Source organism: Myotis daubentonii, chromosome 2 (assembly GCF_963259705.1).
Source record: "Myotis daubentonii chromosome 2, mMyoDau2.1, whole genome shotgun sequence".
NCBI lineage: Eukaryota > Metazoa > Chordata > Mammalia > Chiroptera > Vespertilionidae > Myotis > Myotis daubentonii.
Window position 1 is genome coordinate 175,122,002 of NC_081841.1, and position 17,134 is coordinate 175,139,135.

The window sequence follows — 17,134 nt, forward strand, 5'->3', positions numbered from 1 at the left end:
TCCGCATGCATTTACCAGAATGCAGAGCAAGTCACAAAACCAAAGGACTTCAAAGGTGCTTTGTGCCCAGAAGGTAGACATTTGGGATGTTTGGGAACAAGCTTATGACAGCATACCCTTGTGTTCTCCTTCCTTTTCACATACAAATATTTTCAAAGCTCTTCCTTACTCATACAAGCACATGTGTGTGCGTGCGCGCAACCACACACACACACACACACACACACACATGAAACTCCCCTAACTCAAACTTTCCTTTGGGACTCTCCACTTCCAGGTTCTCACCCCCTATGTAATGCTCATCATACTGCAAATATGAAGTTTATTACCCTCCCCCAAGTGCTTTAACTATTATATCAGTTTGCTTGGGCTGCCATAACAAAATGCTACAGACTGGGTGGCTTAAACAATTAATTAACAAAAATTAATTTTCTCACAGATATTTGATTCTAGAAGTCCAAGATCAAGTTGTTGGCAGGTTGATTGATCCCGAGGTTTCCCCCTTGCCTGGCAGATGGCCACCTTCTCCTGTGTCTCTCATGGCCTTTTCTCTGTGTTCCTGTACCCCGGACATCTCTGTGTCTCCTCATTAGGACACCAGTCATATCACAATAGGCTCCTAACATCTGACTCATTGAAACTTAATTACTTCTATAAGGCCCTCTCTCCAAATATAGTCCCATTGAGGGTTAGGGCTCCAGCATATGAATTTTTGGGGACACAATTTAGTCCATAACAATGGTGGTCACCACATATAAGGGACATATTCATTATTTTAGGTAACTGCTGATCGTGGCATTTTACACCATGAAGAACTCTCCAAGTTCAGATTCTCTCATGTTTTAAGTTTTCATTGCTCTCTAGCATTAAAGCTTTTCTTCCTCTGCTCTATTTGGGTCCCTTGGGCTTTTCCTGGCTGCATTTTATTTTCCTGAGAGATTTCATCCATATCCAGGACTTCAGCTAGCACCTCCACAGATGATGACTCCCAGATATGTCCAGGGCATTGAGCTCCAAGGTCACATGTCCAACAGCAAACTTGGATGTAGTCATGGTCTTGTACCCATAGCGTCAGCATCATCTGAGTGCTTCTTGGAAATGTAGGGTCCTACCCCACAACCTTTGAACCCAAATCTGCATTTGGGCAAGGTCCCCAGATATTACATTAATTAAGTTTGAGAGGATCATTCTACTTGATTTCTCTTTCTGAATATTCCAAAGAAATCTCAAACTGAACACATTGAGAATGGAATTAATTAGTTTTTACTCATTTATTAATTCAATAACTATTTATTGAGTCTGCTATAGGCCCTCCCACTGCTTTAAGACCAATACTAATGGACAAAACAAACCCAAAAGAAAAAAAAAGACATAAGCAAAGATTTCCCCATTGTGGTCTATTGGTTGTGAAGGGATAAATGAAACCAGGGCGACATTCACCAAGATTGGAGGAGGAGGTTGGGGTTCCATAAAAAATATCTATTCAGTTTTACACCATCAATTTTGAGGTCTTAGCATTTCAGCCGTTTGTACCAGGAGTCTTCATTTCTAGAAAATTCATCGATTCAAAGTAGGTTCAGGACACTTCTTAAACATTCATTAAATTCCATGTCTCTAGGAAAGAACCAGTCACCCTCAATTATATTTTAGTAGCTGCAACATGAGAATTGATATTTGTTCATGCACTCGAGTTAGTAAGGATATAGACATTAAGGAGGGCTTTTATTTTCTAGTAGAGAAAACTGACAAAATATAAATAAGTAGTTACTATGCTAGAAGGAAAATAAAGCATTTTTTTATTGAGTGTAAGTTAGAGTTGAATCAGATTTATGCTTCTTGTGATGATTTTGTTATTACTTGTCTGGCCAAGCTTTGCTAAAAATTGATTAAATACTCACCAAACACTTGCTGTGGGGACTTCTTATCATCTCAAGGATATCAGATGTTGCATATTTGAGAATTACAATTATCATTCCAGATGAATGGTTATTTATAATTCCATCAGTTTTTTTAAAAAACAAAAAAACAAAAGAGTTCTATGAAAACTGTAAGAATTATGAAATTAATACTTTGAGCATGTCAGTCAAAATTGTATTTATTAAAAAATAGTTATTTCAGCTAAACTAAAGATTCACCCCTTGTTTTTGATCCGATTTTTAAAGAAATTTAAAAAAAAAATTTCAGTGGGAGATGTAGTTTCATAATTGCTACATTTTAACTACTCAAGCGATGAATTTCTGAAGTTTGCTTTCATTCAAACCTTTCATTTTCCTACCCCTTCTTTCTAGCCCAGAAATTATCTCCTATGTATCAATCTAGTAGCTTTTCATTTTTTCCAAAGCATTTGTTTATGTAAAAAACATTCAAACTAAAGTCTTCAGGACGTAGTCTTTTGAAATGTTAAAACCAAGTTCTTGGAACCTGAAAGACTTGGTTTTAAAACTCAAAATTCTTGGCTTTCTAAATTGAAAACCCAAACAAACTGCATTTGTGCTGAATTATTCCTTTCTGAACTTGATGGAGGAAGGGAGTATAGTGAAAGGGGAAAAGTTAGTTAACATATTAAAGTAGTTTTCCTTCCAACAAGTTTTATTTTCAAGCCTCTGAAATATGTTGCATATCTTGGTTTTTCATATTCAGTAAAAACACATCACTTTATGTTCTTAGACACCAAAGAGAAAATCCAGATGGGAAAATCATAAGTCTACTACTAAACTTTTAATCAGTAAGCAAACAATTGGCGTGTTATAAGACTCTGACATTTCTATATGGAAAAGGAAGTAATTAGTTATCACTGTGGTTTCCAAGCCAACAGCCAGTGAGAACTTCTAGGGAAACTAAGTGAAGTGTGTGTGTGTGTGTGTGTGTGTGTGTGTGTGTGTGTGTGTGCGCACGTGCTACTTACTACTTCTTGGACCTGTAGTTATAATAATATGATTCATACCCAGTGGAAACTTTTATTCAAAACAAATAATTTCTATACATGTTTTTAAAAATAAATGTGGTATTTATCTTGATTGTTAGAAAAGTATTGAAAATATATAAAAATAGGTAGAGAAAACAAAAATTTGCATTCTAGACCTTTTATTTATCAAATTAGGCCATTTATATTGGCATTTGTTATGGATTTTTGGTTTTAATAGTTTTCTTTGTGTGTTTTTTTCCATTCAGAGAATTTATCAACAGCCTTCGACTGCACGGGTCATTTTATGGGGGTCTGGCTGATCACCTTTGTGTTAATGACTTAGCCGCTGCTGATGGACTGCCATGCTGGAATGGAGAAGACATAGTAAAAAGGTATTTTATGGGCAGTGGTCTGTGAAAACATAATGGCTACTTTCATCCTAGCGTTCTTTTTCCAGATCTTCAGTGGATTATTCCAGTTTAACTTTGCCACATGGGTTAGAGTATACAGTAATTCCTTCTCTTTAGTTTGTTAAAAATACATATGATCCTTTTGACATTTTAATAACATTCTGTGTTATTCCCTCTTATTTTCTACTTATCTATGACTTACCCCAAAATTCTACTTTTTCAATCAAGTATCATTTGCCTTCTATCTAAATATTTATTGTTTATAAAGTATTTTATTTTTTTAAGTTTAACTTTATGAATATTAGAAAATGAGGAAATTCAGTGAAATGTGAATATCTATGCAAAGATTCATTGATATATGGATTTGTGAATCAGCATTAGTTATATGTTTACCCTATAAGTACCTCTGAGAGAGAGAGAGAGAGAGAGAGAGAGAGAGAGAGAGAGAGAGAGAAAGACACTAGATAAGAAAGAGTAGGTGCTTTTATGTATATCTGTTTGAAACATCGTTTATTTGTATGTTGTCAATTGTTCCTCAAACTTGGGAGTGAAATTGAACTTTTACCTTTTTTCCTCACTGTCTAGAATTTCTTTGACAGTTTATTTTCTTTTGCTTCCTATAACTGATTGTACTCTCAAGTAATCCCCTGAGCTTGACAAAGTTTAAATTTCTCCCTCTATAATATATAACCATGGTTAACATAATTGGCTGGAAATTAGCCCTTTGATTTTCCAATGCTGGTGATTATTATAGAATGTCAGCTTATATTGTGTTTGGATTTGGATATTTTTGTGTGTTTTATTTTTAGCAATGTGCAAAAAGAAAGGTAGGGTGTTAAGCTTTCTGATTTACAAAGATGCCTACTCCAGGTAGAGATAGGTGGTTTAGTTGCCACAAGAGTGATGAGTTAATTGGAAAGGTCATATAACAAGTAAAATTGCTATGATAAACATAGACTGTAATTTATTTTATTATAAATTTATATAATAAACGCTGTTTACATATTTCTGGGTGATCATAACCATTTCTGATTTTAAATAAATAATTATATCTGAATACCTCATAGAACTTCTTAGATTTCATAGCAAAGTTGTTGAAGAAAGGAACTATAATTAACTTTAAATAATTATTTCTTAATTCAATAATTTAAAGAATAATTTAAAATAAAATATTTGGTCAACATGGCCAGTGCTCTTTTTTTTTCCATTTTGCTCTTTGAATGTTGGACCATATTTTGTAAATATACCTTCCTTGCCTTTACTGAGAGCAATCATCATGCATAGTATTTTGCCTGTAGTATTATGATGCCAATAAAATTTCCGCCACTTAGATCTAGTGATTAAATTCTATTTTGACTTATATTTTCTCTTTTCATACTGTTCATACTGGAATTGAACTTTTTTGTGTATTAACAATTTTTCTACAGGTGCTACTGAGAATCTCATGGTGATTAATTAATGATTTAGTATATAATATAGATTTGATATAAATTAATTATATTATAGTATAGAATCATTGGATTCTAGAGCTGTAGGAACCTTTGTTTCAGTTTGCCCCATTCCTTTCTATTTGGTCTGAGGTTTGTTAATAGGACATATTGTGGGAAATGTCAATGATTGAGAAAACTTTTTAGAAGGATAGTATTTTCAACCCGAAGAATATATTTTCTTCTGCATTATACACATTTAAGACCTCATTCACAGTTTATGAATAAAGATAGCTCATCTATAGTAAGAATTCTCCAAAGAAAGTGCCCACATTTCTGATGGAGAGTGATTGCCATTATTCTCATTTGCTTCCAGCTCATGCCTCCCCTTTCCTAGACCACCTGGCCTTCTGTTGGTTAGCCACTCCTGAGTGTGCTGTGTGACTCTACTCTTCTGGGAGCAGCTTTCACTTTGCCTGAATCTTTTCTCAAACAGCCTTTCTATCTCCTCCTGGTAGCTGACATTTCTCTGTCCTGAGCATAATTCTTCTCTTTCATCCCTATCTCATGGGTCCTCAAACTGCTTCCACAACCCTTGGTTGGCCTCACACACTGGCCCTTGACCACTTTGGGCTACTTCCAAAATGAACATTTTTCAGCCCTGATTGTTTTCTAATCTATAGATATAAAACCCTAATATGCAAATAGACCAAATGGCGGAACAACCGAACAATTGAACAACCAAACAACCGGTCACTATGATGTGCGCTGACCACCAGGGGGTGCGCACGGAACATGGCGGGCATTGGCCACATCTGGAAGGTGGAGCGGGTGAGCAGGGGCACCAGAACAAGGTGGGGCACCGGTCGCTATCATCGGGGCGAGCCTATGGAGGTTACTACAAATTCTTTGCTCCCGTGCGCTGTGGTCCTGCCTGGCACTCGTATCTGCTACTGGTGCCGGCCCCACTCACACCCACTGCTGGCACCAGAGCCGTGCTCACACCAGCTGCTGGCACCCGGTCCGGCCCCGATTGCTTGGTGCTGTCAATGGGCGGCTGCTGGCTCTGATCGTCCCTGAGGGCTTCTCCACCTCCCCCTGCTCCTGAGGAATGATTGAGGCAGCAGCCGCTGCTTGCACCCGCTGCCAGCGCCGGCCCGCTCGCACCCGCTATTGACGCCAGCCCCAGTCGCTCCACACCATCAGCAGGTGCCAGCAGGGCCAGCGCCCTCAGCGCGTGGGAGCAGCTGCGATGGTAGCAGGGCTACTGGCAGACCGGGGGAGGGGCGCACGGCAGGAGGGGCTGGGCAGGGGCACGGAGGATGGGCCAACACCCGCCTCTGTGCCCACCACAGCTTTGCAGCCCACAGTTCCTTTCAAGATGCACAGATTCGTGGACTGGATCCCTAGTGTTAGATAATATTTCACAAACATTATCTCATTTAGTTACCCCAAAACTTGACTCCCTAATGCTCCAAAGTAAGTTGATTGGGTGATATCTCTTTTCTATTTGATCTTGAGAAAATGCTCATGTGTACTTTGACTTCTGTAAAATATAATTGAATTTTTAATTCTTTCATGACTCAGTCAATTCTTGATATAAATTTAGAACAGTTTTTTTTCCAATACAAAATCAATAATAAATTCTAAATATCCATCATATCTGGTTGATTTAGTGTGATATATTCTCCATGGAATATTATGTGGCAGTAAAAAAAATGATGCATGTTTATATTTGCTAATGTGGAATAATTTCAAATAAAAATAGTTAAAATAGAACATTTTATCAGCAGATTTGAATAAATAAAAAACATTGATATTGGTTCTGCATAGAATATTTCTGGACAGTTACGTAAAATCTGCAAATATACTTACAAAGTGCTGGGGGAAGTTTTATATTTTTATTTGCTCTGTAGTTATTTATGTTGAATGAAACCATGTTATAGTGATATTAATATTAGGGAGCATTATTTTCTTCTTTTTGAAAAAAAAGTGCTATTTTCACATTTAATTCCAACCAATTCTTATTTTTTTAATAATTTTTTGATATAGTGTTGCCAAAACATTACTGGATATGGTTCAATACTGGACTATTGAATTTAGCTAAGAAAGATTCAATATAAAGTAGAATCCTGGTGAATGTTACAATTTTAAATTATTAACTACATCTTTCTTGAGAAAAAATAATGAAGTCAATGATTGGAGAGTGAAAGCACTGAGGTCATCATATATGATGCTCATTTCAGGAACCTACAGTTACTTAAATAATGCCACCAAATTTTGAAAAAATGAATATCAAATGACCGTATGTCATATTTGGGGATAATAGAGATATTTATCTTTTTATTTTTTTCATATTCATCAAGTTTACTCCAGAGGAATTATGCCAAACGCAGCAATAAGATAAATTGATGGCCAATACTGAGTCTATTATTCATTATAGGAGCAAAGTGATTATGTTGGCAAGATTTCTTCTCCTGACGGCCTTTTTATAGGACTTGATTGATAAGATTATTTATGTGCACAGACATGGTGTCTTGAATAATAGAATAACCATACAGATTGTTTCAATATTGTGACAACCCTATAAAATTGGATGAAATTACCTTTGTTCTCATGGAAAGAAGTGAAATTCCTTTGTGATTATAGATAAAAATATCTCAGATATCTCTCATAGATAAGGAATATTTAATTCGTGAAACAAAATATATTTTAATTCAAATTATTTTAAAGACTGTATGCATATCATATACTCTATTGCAATATTGAGGTCAACAGTTCAAACAGTTTTTGATTTAAGATGAAAATGTGTTACTGGAATCCATGTCATCTCCATCTCTTAAAGACACTCTTAATACCTTTCTGTCTCTTCATCATGAAACAAAACTGTTCTCTGAAAGACTTGTCAGTCCCTCTTTGTTCTCAGTTCTCTGTTATTGCAAATTGATTGCTTAATGGTTTGTACTCATCTTTCTGGGTATTGAAGTTCAGGAGACAGCTACTTAATTATGAAGGCTTCCTTTCCCCTTTTGACTAATAGACAGATAATCCAGTAACTCTTCTCAATCTCCAGGGATTTATGCCCTCTGTAACAACTCTTAAACTACTGAGTAGCTGTTAAATACCCCAATAAAATGAATAATCCACATGATTTCTACTTCATCTTGATTTAGTTAATGTTCCTTAATGCTTCTTTAGTAATGCAGTATTTCTTTTTGAACTCCTATGATAATATATTCTTCTCAAATTATTATAATTGAATGTTTAAAAATCAATAAAAATGTAAAACCTTAGAAATGGCTGAGATTTTGTACTTATCTACTATCAGTTTTCTTTCCACCCAGACAATGTAATTGTTTGTAACCTCTTTTTTTCCTTTTACTCATTGTTTGATCTTTATTTTTCTTCCTGCATTCAATTATATATATTTTTAAAAACACCTAGTCTACTTTCCAAATGTTATGGACTACATTTAAAAAACAATCAGGACTCAGATTGTTTTGAGTTTCATTGATGTAACCACTAGTTGCTTTTCCTATGTCGCTTGTGTAAAGGCAGTATCTTCTTTGTGACCACCAGTGTGTTTTCTATTTCATTTTTTTCTCTTGCAATTTCTACTTATTCAGTTTCTAACATTGCTTAACTTTACCTTCCTAATACTCATCATTGTTATTATGCCAATGGCCTATCTCCCTTGGTTGAGAATTGAAGGATGCTTTAAAGGTGTGATTAGGACATGGCCCCACGTTTACTCTATTGCAACAATTTACTGTAGACCTTGAAACTCCCATTATTAATAGAAGAATTTTCAACTAAGTCATTTTCCCCATGCACTGATGTATACAGCTTTCCCAAACTCCCATATTTATCTTGTGTCCCCTCATTTGTTATTTATTGTAATGTCTAAATCCATCATGACACCCATAGTACTTCGTGCATTTATATGTCATGAATCTTCTTTCTCTTCTCAACTGCAATTTCTTTTATAACAGAGTTCCTGTATTATTTGAAAGGCCAAGACTGATTCATATCACTGCACACCAATTGTTAAGTTTTAAAAGACAAAGGACTCTGAGGAAGAGTAATTTTTACTTTTTTACAAGTGTTAGTGAGAAGTAAGAGGCTTGGGGATTGGGGATATGGCTTGGTGATAACACCTGGGTGGATAATATTGAGTCCAAAATGGAACTGAGCGCCTGAAAATGAGAAGAAAAGAGGTGACACATAAAAGTTTCTCCCTGTGCTGACTCTGGATGCTGACTTTTTTATTGCTTTGACCTAAGATTCTACACGTCCCATTATATGCACTTCCGTAGACATTGTGAAACTGGAGTCTAAATAACTCTAAAAAGTTCATGTATTCTGGGTTAGAGACATATGAGGGATGATTGTCTTTATCACAGATGAAACACCTGGGATGAGGTGAATAAAAGTGCCAGGATCTGCCCAAGGTGAAAAATCTGATCTGCCTTTATGATTACTAGTAAGGGAAGCATTTCTGTTTTGTTTGTGACAGAAATGAAAAGTGTGGTTTTAGTTGTATTATAAGGTCTGTTGAATTCATCACATTGTGGAGTATACATTCTAGGTCCAACGGGACAAGTCCAAGGAAGGCTGATGTATCAAATTTGTAATGGACATAATATTTGCAGAATTCTTGACTGGGTGCTATTTCTTTCTGCCTTGCACTAGTACATTTGCTTGGCAGATAATTTTTATGTAAATGGTAGTACCTGAAGTAGTTATCCCATAGTTTGGTTCTGCAGAACATAATATAGTAGATGATAACAAGGGGGATGCATGCTTTATCAACTTTGCTCCAAGCTCTGATATCCCAAACACGTTTTAAAGTCTAGGAAAATAGGCATCCTTCTCAGATCAATATACACATTTTGTTCTCTTCTAAAAATGCGCCATTGATTTGTCAATATTTTCATGGTATCTCTCTGATGAACTGAAAAGTTTCTTCTGAATCTTTCTCAATTGGCTCACTAACTTACTAGTCAGTGTCTCTTGTTAATCATGTGTCATTATATTCAGGCAACTGGACTCCGAAAGGTGAAAGTAGAAACTGTTTCATTAAACCCACTCAGAAGACTGCTTTTACCTTGTCACTAGAATGAAATTGTGGCCAATTCTCAGCATTTTTTGGTCACTACTGTAGTCCCCGCTTATCCATAGTTTTACTTCCTGTGCTTCCAGTTATACTAGGTCAACCATGATTCAAAAATATTAAGTGTAATATTCTAGATATTTTGAGAGAGAGGGAAAGACCACATTACATAATTTATATTACAGCATGTTATTATAATTGTTCTATTTTATTATTAGCTGCTGTTCTTAATCTCTGACACTGACTAATTTTTAAGTTAGAGACCCAGTGCACGAATTTGAGCACAGGTGGGATTGGGCCTGCCCACCCTGATCAGGGCACGATCAGGGCCAGGCCAGCTGGGGCTGTGGGCCAGCAGGCCCTGCCCACAGTTGGGGTGGGGGGTGATCGAGGGCAGGGCTGGCCATGGGGAGGGTCCATGGACAGTGGGCTGGCCGGCCCTGCCCACGAATGGGGTGTGGGGGGCTGATCGAGGGTCAGCAACTGGAGGAAGGGCGTGGGAGGTTGGCCGACCAGCCTCACCCCCATTAGTGTGGGGGGATCAATCAGGGTGGAGCTGGCTGGGGGGAGGAGCCGCGGGCTGATAGGGTGGTGGGGGCTGATCGGGGGTGGGGCCGACTGGGAGGAGGTGCTGTAGGAGGTTGGCCGGCTGGCCTCGCCCCCTATTGGGGTGGGGAGGCAATCAGGGATGGGGCCAATGGGGGGAGGGGCTGTGGGAGGTTGGCTGGCCAGCCAACCTGGTTCACTGGCCGCAGTGGGCATCATAGTGACCGGTCATTTCGGTCATTATGGCATTCCAGTCATTGGCTTTATATATATATATATATAGATTTTTCACAGGTATGTATATAGAGGAAAAGCATAGTATACATAGGGTTTGTTATTGTGCACGATTTCAGACATCCACTGGAGATCTTAGACTGTATCCCCCATAAATAAGGGGACTAGTATATTGGTGTCTGAATGACCTTTTACTATTAGCCCCCTAAAGAGTCCCAATTCAGTCCCAATCAAATTCAGTACCATAAAAAGTGTACATTTAACAATGAAATGGTCTAGTCCATCTTACTCGAAACTCAAACTTCACTTAAAGTGGCTATTTCTGGTCTTCCCTGGTTAGTACTGCGTCAGTCTAGGACAGTGGTCAGCAAACTGCGGCTCGTGAGCCACATGTGGCTCTTTGGCCCCTTGAGTGTGGCTCTTCCACAAAATACCACGTGCAGGCGCGCATGTACAGTGTGATTGAAACTTCATGGCCCATGCGCAGAAGTTGGTATTTTGTGGAAGAGCCACACTTAAGGGGCCAAATAGCCGCATGTGACTCGCGAGCCGCAGTTTGCCGACCACTTTTCTAGGAGGCTTAGTGGGGGCTGAACAACCTCTGGTCCATGTGACAACCTTGTGCTCTGCGTATCCTCCAAGCAATGTTTCTGACTCTCCAAGTTTGGAGCTGGAGGTATGACGGCACAGAAGTGAGGGAGAAGGAGTAAGATAAAGGAAAGTTCTCTCTGACTGATACTGTTGTGTCTCTCATGAATACTTCCTAGCTTGGCAGCTATTAAAAGCTACTGATGTAGGGCTTTTTGTGCTCATGGCAGTGCTTTTCTCCCATACTTTCCCATCTGACGGTAAACCTCTCACCTCTTCCTGCGGAGACCCTCTGGTGGGGCCCTTTTCTTCTGCATGGATCACTCTAAGCTACGGAAACTTTGCTCACTCTCCTGATTTTGGTGATTACAGCCTGCATGCAGTGTAGCTGCCCTCTGCTCTGACAATAGCCAGGGAACTTCAAGTACAGGAATGGTCTGCCCTGTAATTTCTTGGGCCTGGATCAACTACCAGCCCTTTTAATCCTTCAGACTCCAAGGAACCCTCAAAGCTTCTCTCACTTAGGACAAACGAATGAGGGAATACTGCAGCGGTTCACACGTTTTTTCAAAGAAGTTTCTTCATTTGGCCTCTTTGACCTTAATCCTTTTACACTGTTAAGGTGGATGTCAAGATGAGGGACTTAAAACCGGTTTTCAGCCCTCTGCTTTTCATGTCTAGCACCTCAATTTGGAATGCCATCCATTGTCCTGTTCTCAGCTGAAAGGGAAACAGAAAGCGATCCATTTTAGCATCTCTTTTTTTCTCTCCTTAGATAAACGGTCTTTAATTAGTTTTTCTAAAACGTAAATCACCTGTCGTGATAATTTTATTTTATTTTTTGTATTTTAAAATAAATCTTTATTGTGGAAAGTATTACATATGTCCCCTCATTTCCCCCATTGACCTCTTCTAGCTCGCCCCAACCCCTACCCCAAAATAAATCTAAAAGATGCGAAAATACCTCTGCTTTTCAGAGGAAACAAAGCAGAGGTATTTTAGTATCCTGTATCATTATTTGGAAGTGGTGGGTAGACGACAGAAACTAGATTCAATGCCCAAGATACTGCAGAAGACCTTGAACAGGATGCAAAGGTAAGACGTTGTCTCTACCTTTGAGCTTAGAATCTAAAAGTGGGTAGTAGACATGTTCCTAATCTGTACACAGCAAAACATGTTCATAATCTGTTCACTTTGTGAAGTAAGAGAAACACAAAATAACCCACAGGCTTTCAAATAGGGGAGAAATCTCTTTTGATTAAGGGGATTTGTAAAGTCTTTGATAAAGGGGTAATATGTGATACAAGTCTCAATTTACTCATTTAAAATAACTTAACTGAAATATTTATGGATGAGATGATATGATGTCTGGCATTTGATTTAAAATAATTCAGCAGATGGGGGAAGAGGGCCATACTATATATAAAAAGGTTTGTGTGTGTGGATAATTACAGGAGCTATATTATGGTCACAAGGGGGTTTATTCTCTATATTTGTGTATACTTGAAAATTCTATAATAAAACAAATAAATATAAAAATATAATAAGACATATGAAAAATAGCATTAGTAGGTATCACAAACACTGTTTTAGACAGTGGGGTACAGTGATGGACAAAACAGACAATGAGTTTATGTAGATTAGGATGTAGGAGAGATAAACACTGATCAAATATTTACAAGTATGATTATTTGCAAAACCTTTAAGTTTTCCTGGAAATTTAATCAGCAAACTTGGAAGTAAGAAACAGCAGGAGCCAGTGTATTCTTGAATGAAATGCTCTAAGTTTGCTTGGCCTATTAGCTGTATTATTTTCATTGGTGTATAACCTTTCAGATGATATTTTTCTCCTTCTCAACACTCTCTTCCACTTGAATTTCATGATTGTGTCCCGAATACATAGCATGAAACCTTCCTTTCTTTGTTATAGTCTAGACCTGTGGTCGGCAAACTGCGGCTCATGAGCCACATGCGGCTCTTTGGCCCCTTGAGTGTGGCTCTTCCTAAGCCTTAGGAGTACCCTAATTAAGTTAATAACAATGTACCTACCTATATAGTTTAAGTTTAAAAAATTTGGCTCTCAAAAGAAATTTCAATCGTTGTACTGTTGATATTTGGCTCTGTTGACTAATGAGTTTGCAGACCATTGGCTAGACCAAGCATGTCAAACCCACGGCCCGTGGGCCACATGCCTTGTTTATTTGGCCCATGTTAGCCTTTGAGTTTGACATACTTGGTCTAGACATTCATTCAGAAAGCCAGTAAATAAAGTCCAGTAGTTAGGAACAGAGTCTCAGGAGCCAGGCTACCAAGGTTCTCAGTAAAGGTTAGGCACTTACGCCCTGGCCAGCCCAGTTGATTGGGCATCCTCCCATATACCTAAAGGTTGATGGTTCAATTCCTGGTCAGGCCACATGCCCTGGTTGTGGGTTCAATCCCCAGTAGGGGGCATGTAGGAGGCAACTGATTGATGTCTCTCTCTCTCGCTCTCTCTCTCTCTCTCTCCCCCTCTCTCCCTCTCTCCTTCCCTCTCTAAAAATCAATAAAAAAAACCTTAAAACAAAAAGATTAGGCACTTACTAGTGATGTGAATTCTGGAATATTCATTAACCTCCAATTATATACTTTAAAATAGTTTCTCATTTTTTAAAACATGACTGAAAATATACATACCTCATATTTGAGAATTAAATAGTTATTCACATAAACATTTTAGAATACTAGTGATTGCATTGTAAACATTCAGCAACTCTTAAATCTTATTATTAAACAATGTATGCTCATTTACTTTAGTAGGAATGAGCCTGGTTTATTGAGCTTCTCTCTTCATTGAATGGCTTCTATCATGGATCAGAAAACTTCCATTTGAAAACAAAGACATATGTGAAGGTTATTTTATGAGTTAGTGAAAATTAACATTAATTAGGGTTTTTTACTTGGGAGCAGGAAGAGAGTCCCTTATTAGTATTTTAAATTATTACTTTCTTGAGGCTAGAATTAGAGAAATGTTATCTTAATAGGCAGTTCCTCAACTACTCCAGTTGTGGGGAATCATGGTCTGTTCGTACCCATGCAGCATATCAGTTTTCTCCAGGGGGAACTAAAAGTTAAGATACAAAGACAAAGCACCATAGAGATAAAAGGAAGACATTGTACTCCCAAGCAGTAGCTTGGGAATAGTCAGTCACTGGCTACAGCATCTTCGCGTTGATCACTGGAAATAAATCTCTGAAGCCATGCTAAATTTCAGTGCATCATACCCCAAATTGTTTTGGTGAAATGACAATTTTAAGGCTGCTGCACTTACAGACATTTCTCTCCGTGCATGAAATTCCCAGAGGAAATACGTGTTGTAAACAGAATCCCTAGAACAAAATTAGGTTGAACCTCAGCCCTTACCATGTGTCTAACTGCTCAGTTTCTCACCAGACTGACACAGTACACATAAACTATTTTTAACTTGTTACTTGGTTCCATTAGAGATGTGTGTAGAGAAAGATTTTTTTAAAAAAGATAGCAAGGTAAAAGTTCACTGAAGTGGAAACCTAAAAGACCTTTTCCCATCTGTTTGGCACAGAAGTTCTCTCTTTGGGGGTAGAGATGTCATCACAGTTCCATAGACTTGTGACTTCCAGATTGTGTTTACTGCAAAAGAGCAGCTTTCAAGGCCTCTAGGATACCTATTCTTACGTTAGTCTGAGCAATGCCTTTTTTATTCTTTATTTTCATATTGATTTTACATGGGAAAAACTGTTGCCTTTTCAGTGAAATAGGTGTGTTTGCTAAACTATAAAGGCAGCATGCATTTTTTTTTCTTAGTCTGGTTCCTGTATTTCCATATCAGAGCAAATAAGTCCATCAGTGAATGATTTATTATATTTTAAAATAAAATGCTGGACGAGAGATGAAAGTGAACAGTCGCTTACAATGCTTTCTTCTTCAAATAGACTTCAGTATAGTTTCATTAATTTTATAAGAACAGCTCATCAGTTATCACTGTATTCTATTGCTCAGCCATCAAAATTCTTATTTTCTGGTGCAGTCTTCAAAACAAATAAATAACATTTGTTAGGTACTGTTGAATAGGTTCCCAAAATCTGATTTGAAACTACTTGCAATGTATTAGTGGATGTAATATTTAAAGTATATTGACCTTCACATTTTGACTTCCATTGCTAATATGATTATATATTTCATTGTTCTGCAGATTTTATTTTCTCATGACTATATTGAAATAAGAAAATGTTTTAATTTTTTGTTTTGTTTTCCTGGGGAGATAGATGAATGCAAAGCTTTTTTTGAGTATTTCGAAGTTATGACTTTAATCAGTTTTATATGTAATGGCAGCCACAAAGAGTGCGTTATAAATCTTTGAGGTATTGAATAAACCCAAACGTCTTAGAATCATGAAATAAATGAGTTTCAAATTGGAAAGCACCCTGAATGACAGTTCATTCTATAAAGTGCAAAACTCTAAAAATGGTTGGGAGAAGGGGAAAAAACAAATGAGAAAATTTTTCTCTCTATACACTATAAACTTAATTTTATATCATGTCCATATAATTATATTTAAGAAGTTATTTTAAAAAAAATTCATATAATTCTTGAGTTTTCTCTATCAGCATCAACCAAGGTATAACTGAACTGGTACAAAGTTGTACCTTACTTTACCCCATTCCATGAAGTTCTGATAGGAAGAAAGGCCTCCTTCTTAATAAACTGAACACTCTTTGCTAGTTGGCCAGACAACCTATATAATAAAAGCCCAGCAACCAAATGGTGGAGTGACCAGAATGACCGGTCGACCAGTTGCTATGATGCGTACTGACCACCAGGGGGCAGATGCTCAATGCAGGAGCTGCCCCCTCATGGTTTGTGTGCTACCACAGTGGGAGCACTGCTTGGCTGACAGGAATGAGCAGCTGCCCCAACAGCAGGCTGTTCCCCGTAGGCCATGCCCCCCACCAGTGCATGAATCCTGTGCACTGGGCCTCTAGTTAACATATATGTGATGATGTAAACACTTTTAAAATAAATTAAGTATGAGATAATAATGATGAATATAAATGAAATATTGTTCAATTTTTGTATTATTCTAGACAGAATCTAGGCATTTTAGGTATATTGGGTTTTTTTGTTGTTGTTTTTTTTTTGGTTAATCCTTACTGGAGGATATTTTTCTATTAATTTTTAGAGAGAATGGAAGAGAGAGTGAAAGAGAGAAACATCGATGTGAGAGAAACACATTAATTGGTTGCCTCCTGCACAAGCCCTGACTGGGAGTGGGTAGGAGTCTGCAACCAAGCTTGACAGGAATGAAACCCTGGACCCTTTGGTCCACAGGCTGATGCTCTATCCACTGAGCAAAACCAGCTAGGGCCATTTTAGGTATATTGCGTCAGTAAATCAACAGCGTTTTAGAATAACACATTTAAATTATTTCGAATCAAGCATTAATATTTTCTTTTAGTGAGCATGGGATATTTAAATTAAAGGAGTATTGCAAAGTAGTAAAAAATGTATGATGCTGTTGGTTTGGGATTGAGTCATTGTCATCTCTGTGAAGTTGTGCTTCTCAGACTGGGATGCATGGTTCTTTAGAGGTTGGCAGTGTAGTGATGTTCTTTGTGGTAGAAAGAACCACAGTGTAAACAGGACACCAGCTGTTAGAGTGCTTGCTATGAGAATGGTATATAATAACGTGTGTGTATATATGTGTGTGTGTGTAGAGATTTTAAGAATATGAAAAATACTCATTCTCAACTTGAAAAATAATTTCTAACATAAATTAAATGCAAATTAAATTAAAATATTTTATTATACTGATAAAGATAATTAAATTTGATAATTCACAGCATTGACTAAGATGTCGGGAACAGGTATTTCAGTATTCCAATAGGAGGGCCAATTC

General features: G+C 37.5%; 1 protein-coding gene across 1 annotated transcript in view; it reads left to right on the forward strand.

Annotated features, from left to right (window-relative positions):
• Positions 1–17,134, forward strand: part of GPC5 (glypican 5) — a 654,824-nt gene that overhangs the window by 301,844 nt on the left and 335,846 nt on the right. Inside the window, exon 5 of the mRNA XM_059681213.1 lies at positions 3,172–3,297. Coding sequence (XP_059537196.1) covers positions 3,172–3,297 — 126 coding nt within the window. The remainder of the gene's footprint in view (positions 1–3,171; positions 3,298–17,134) is intronic.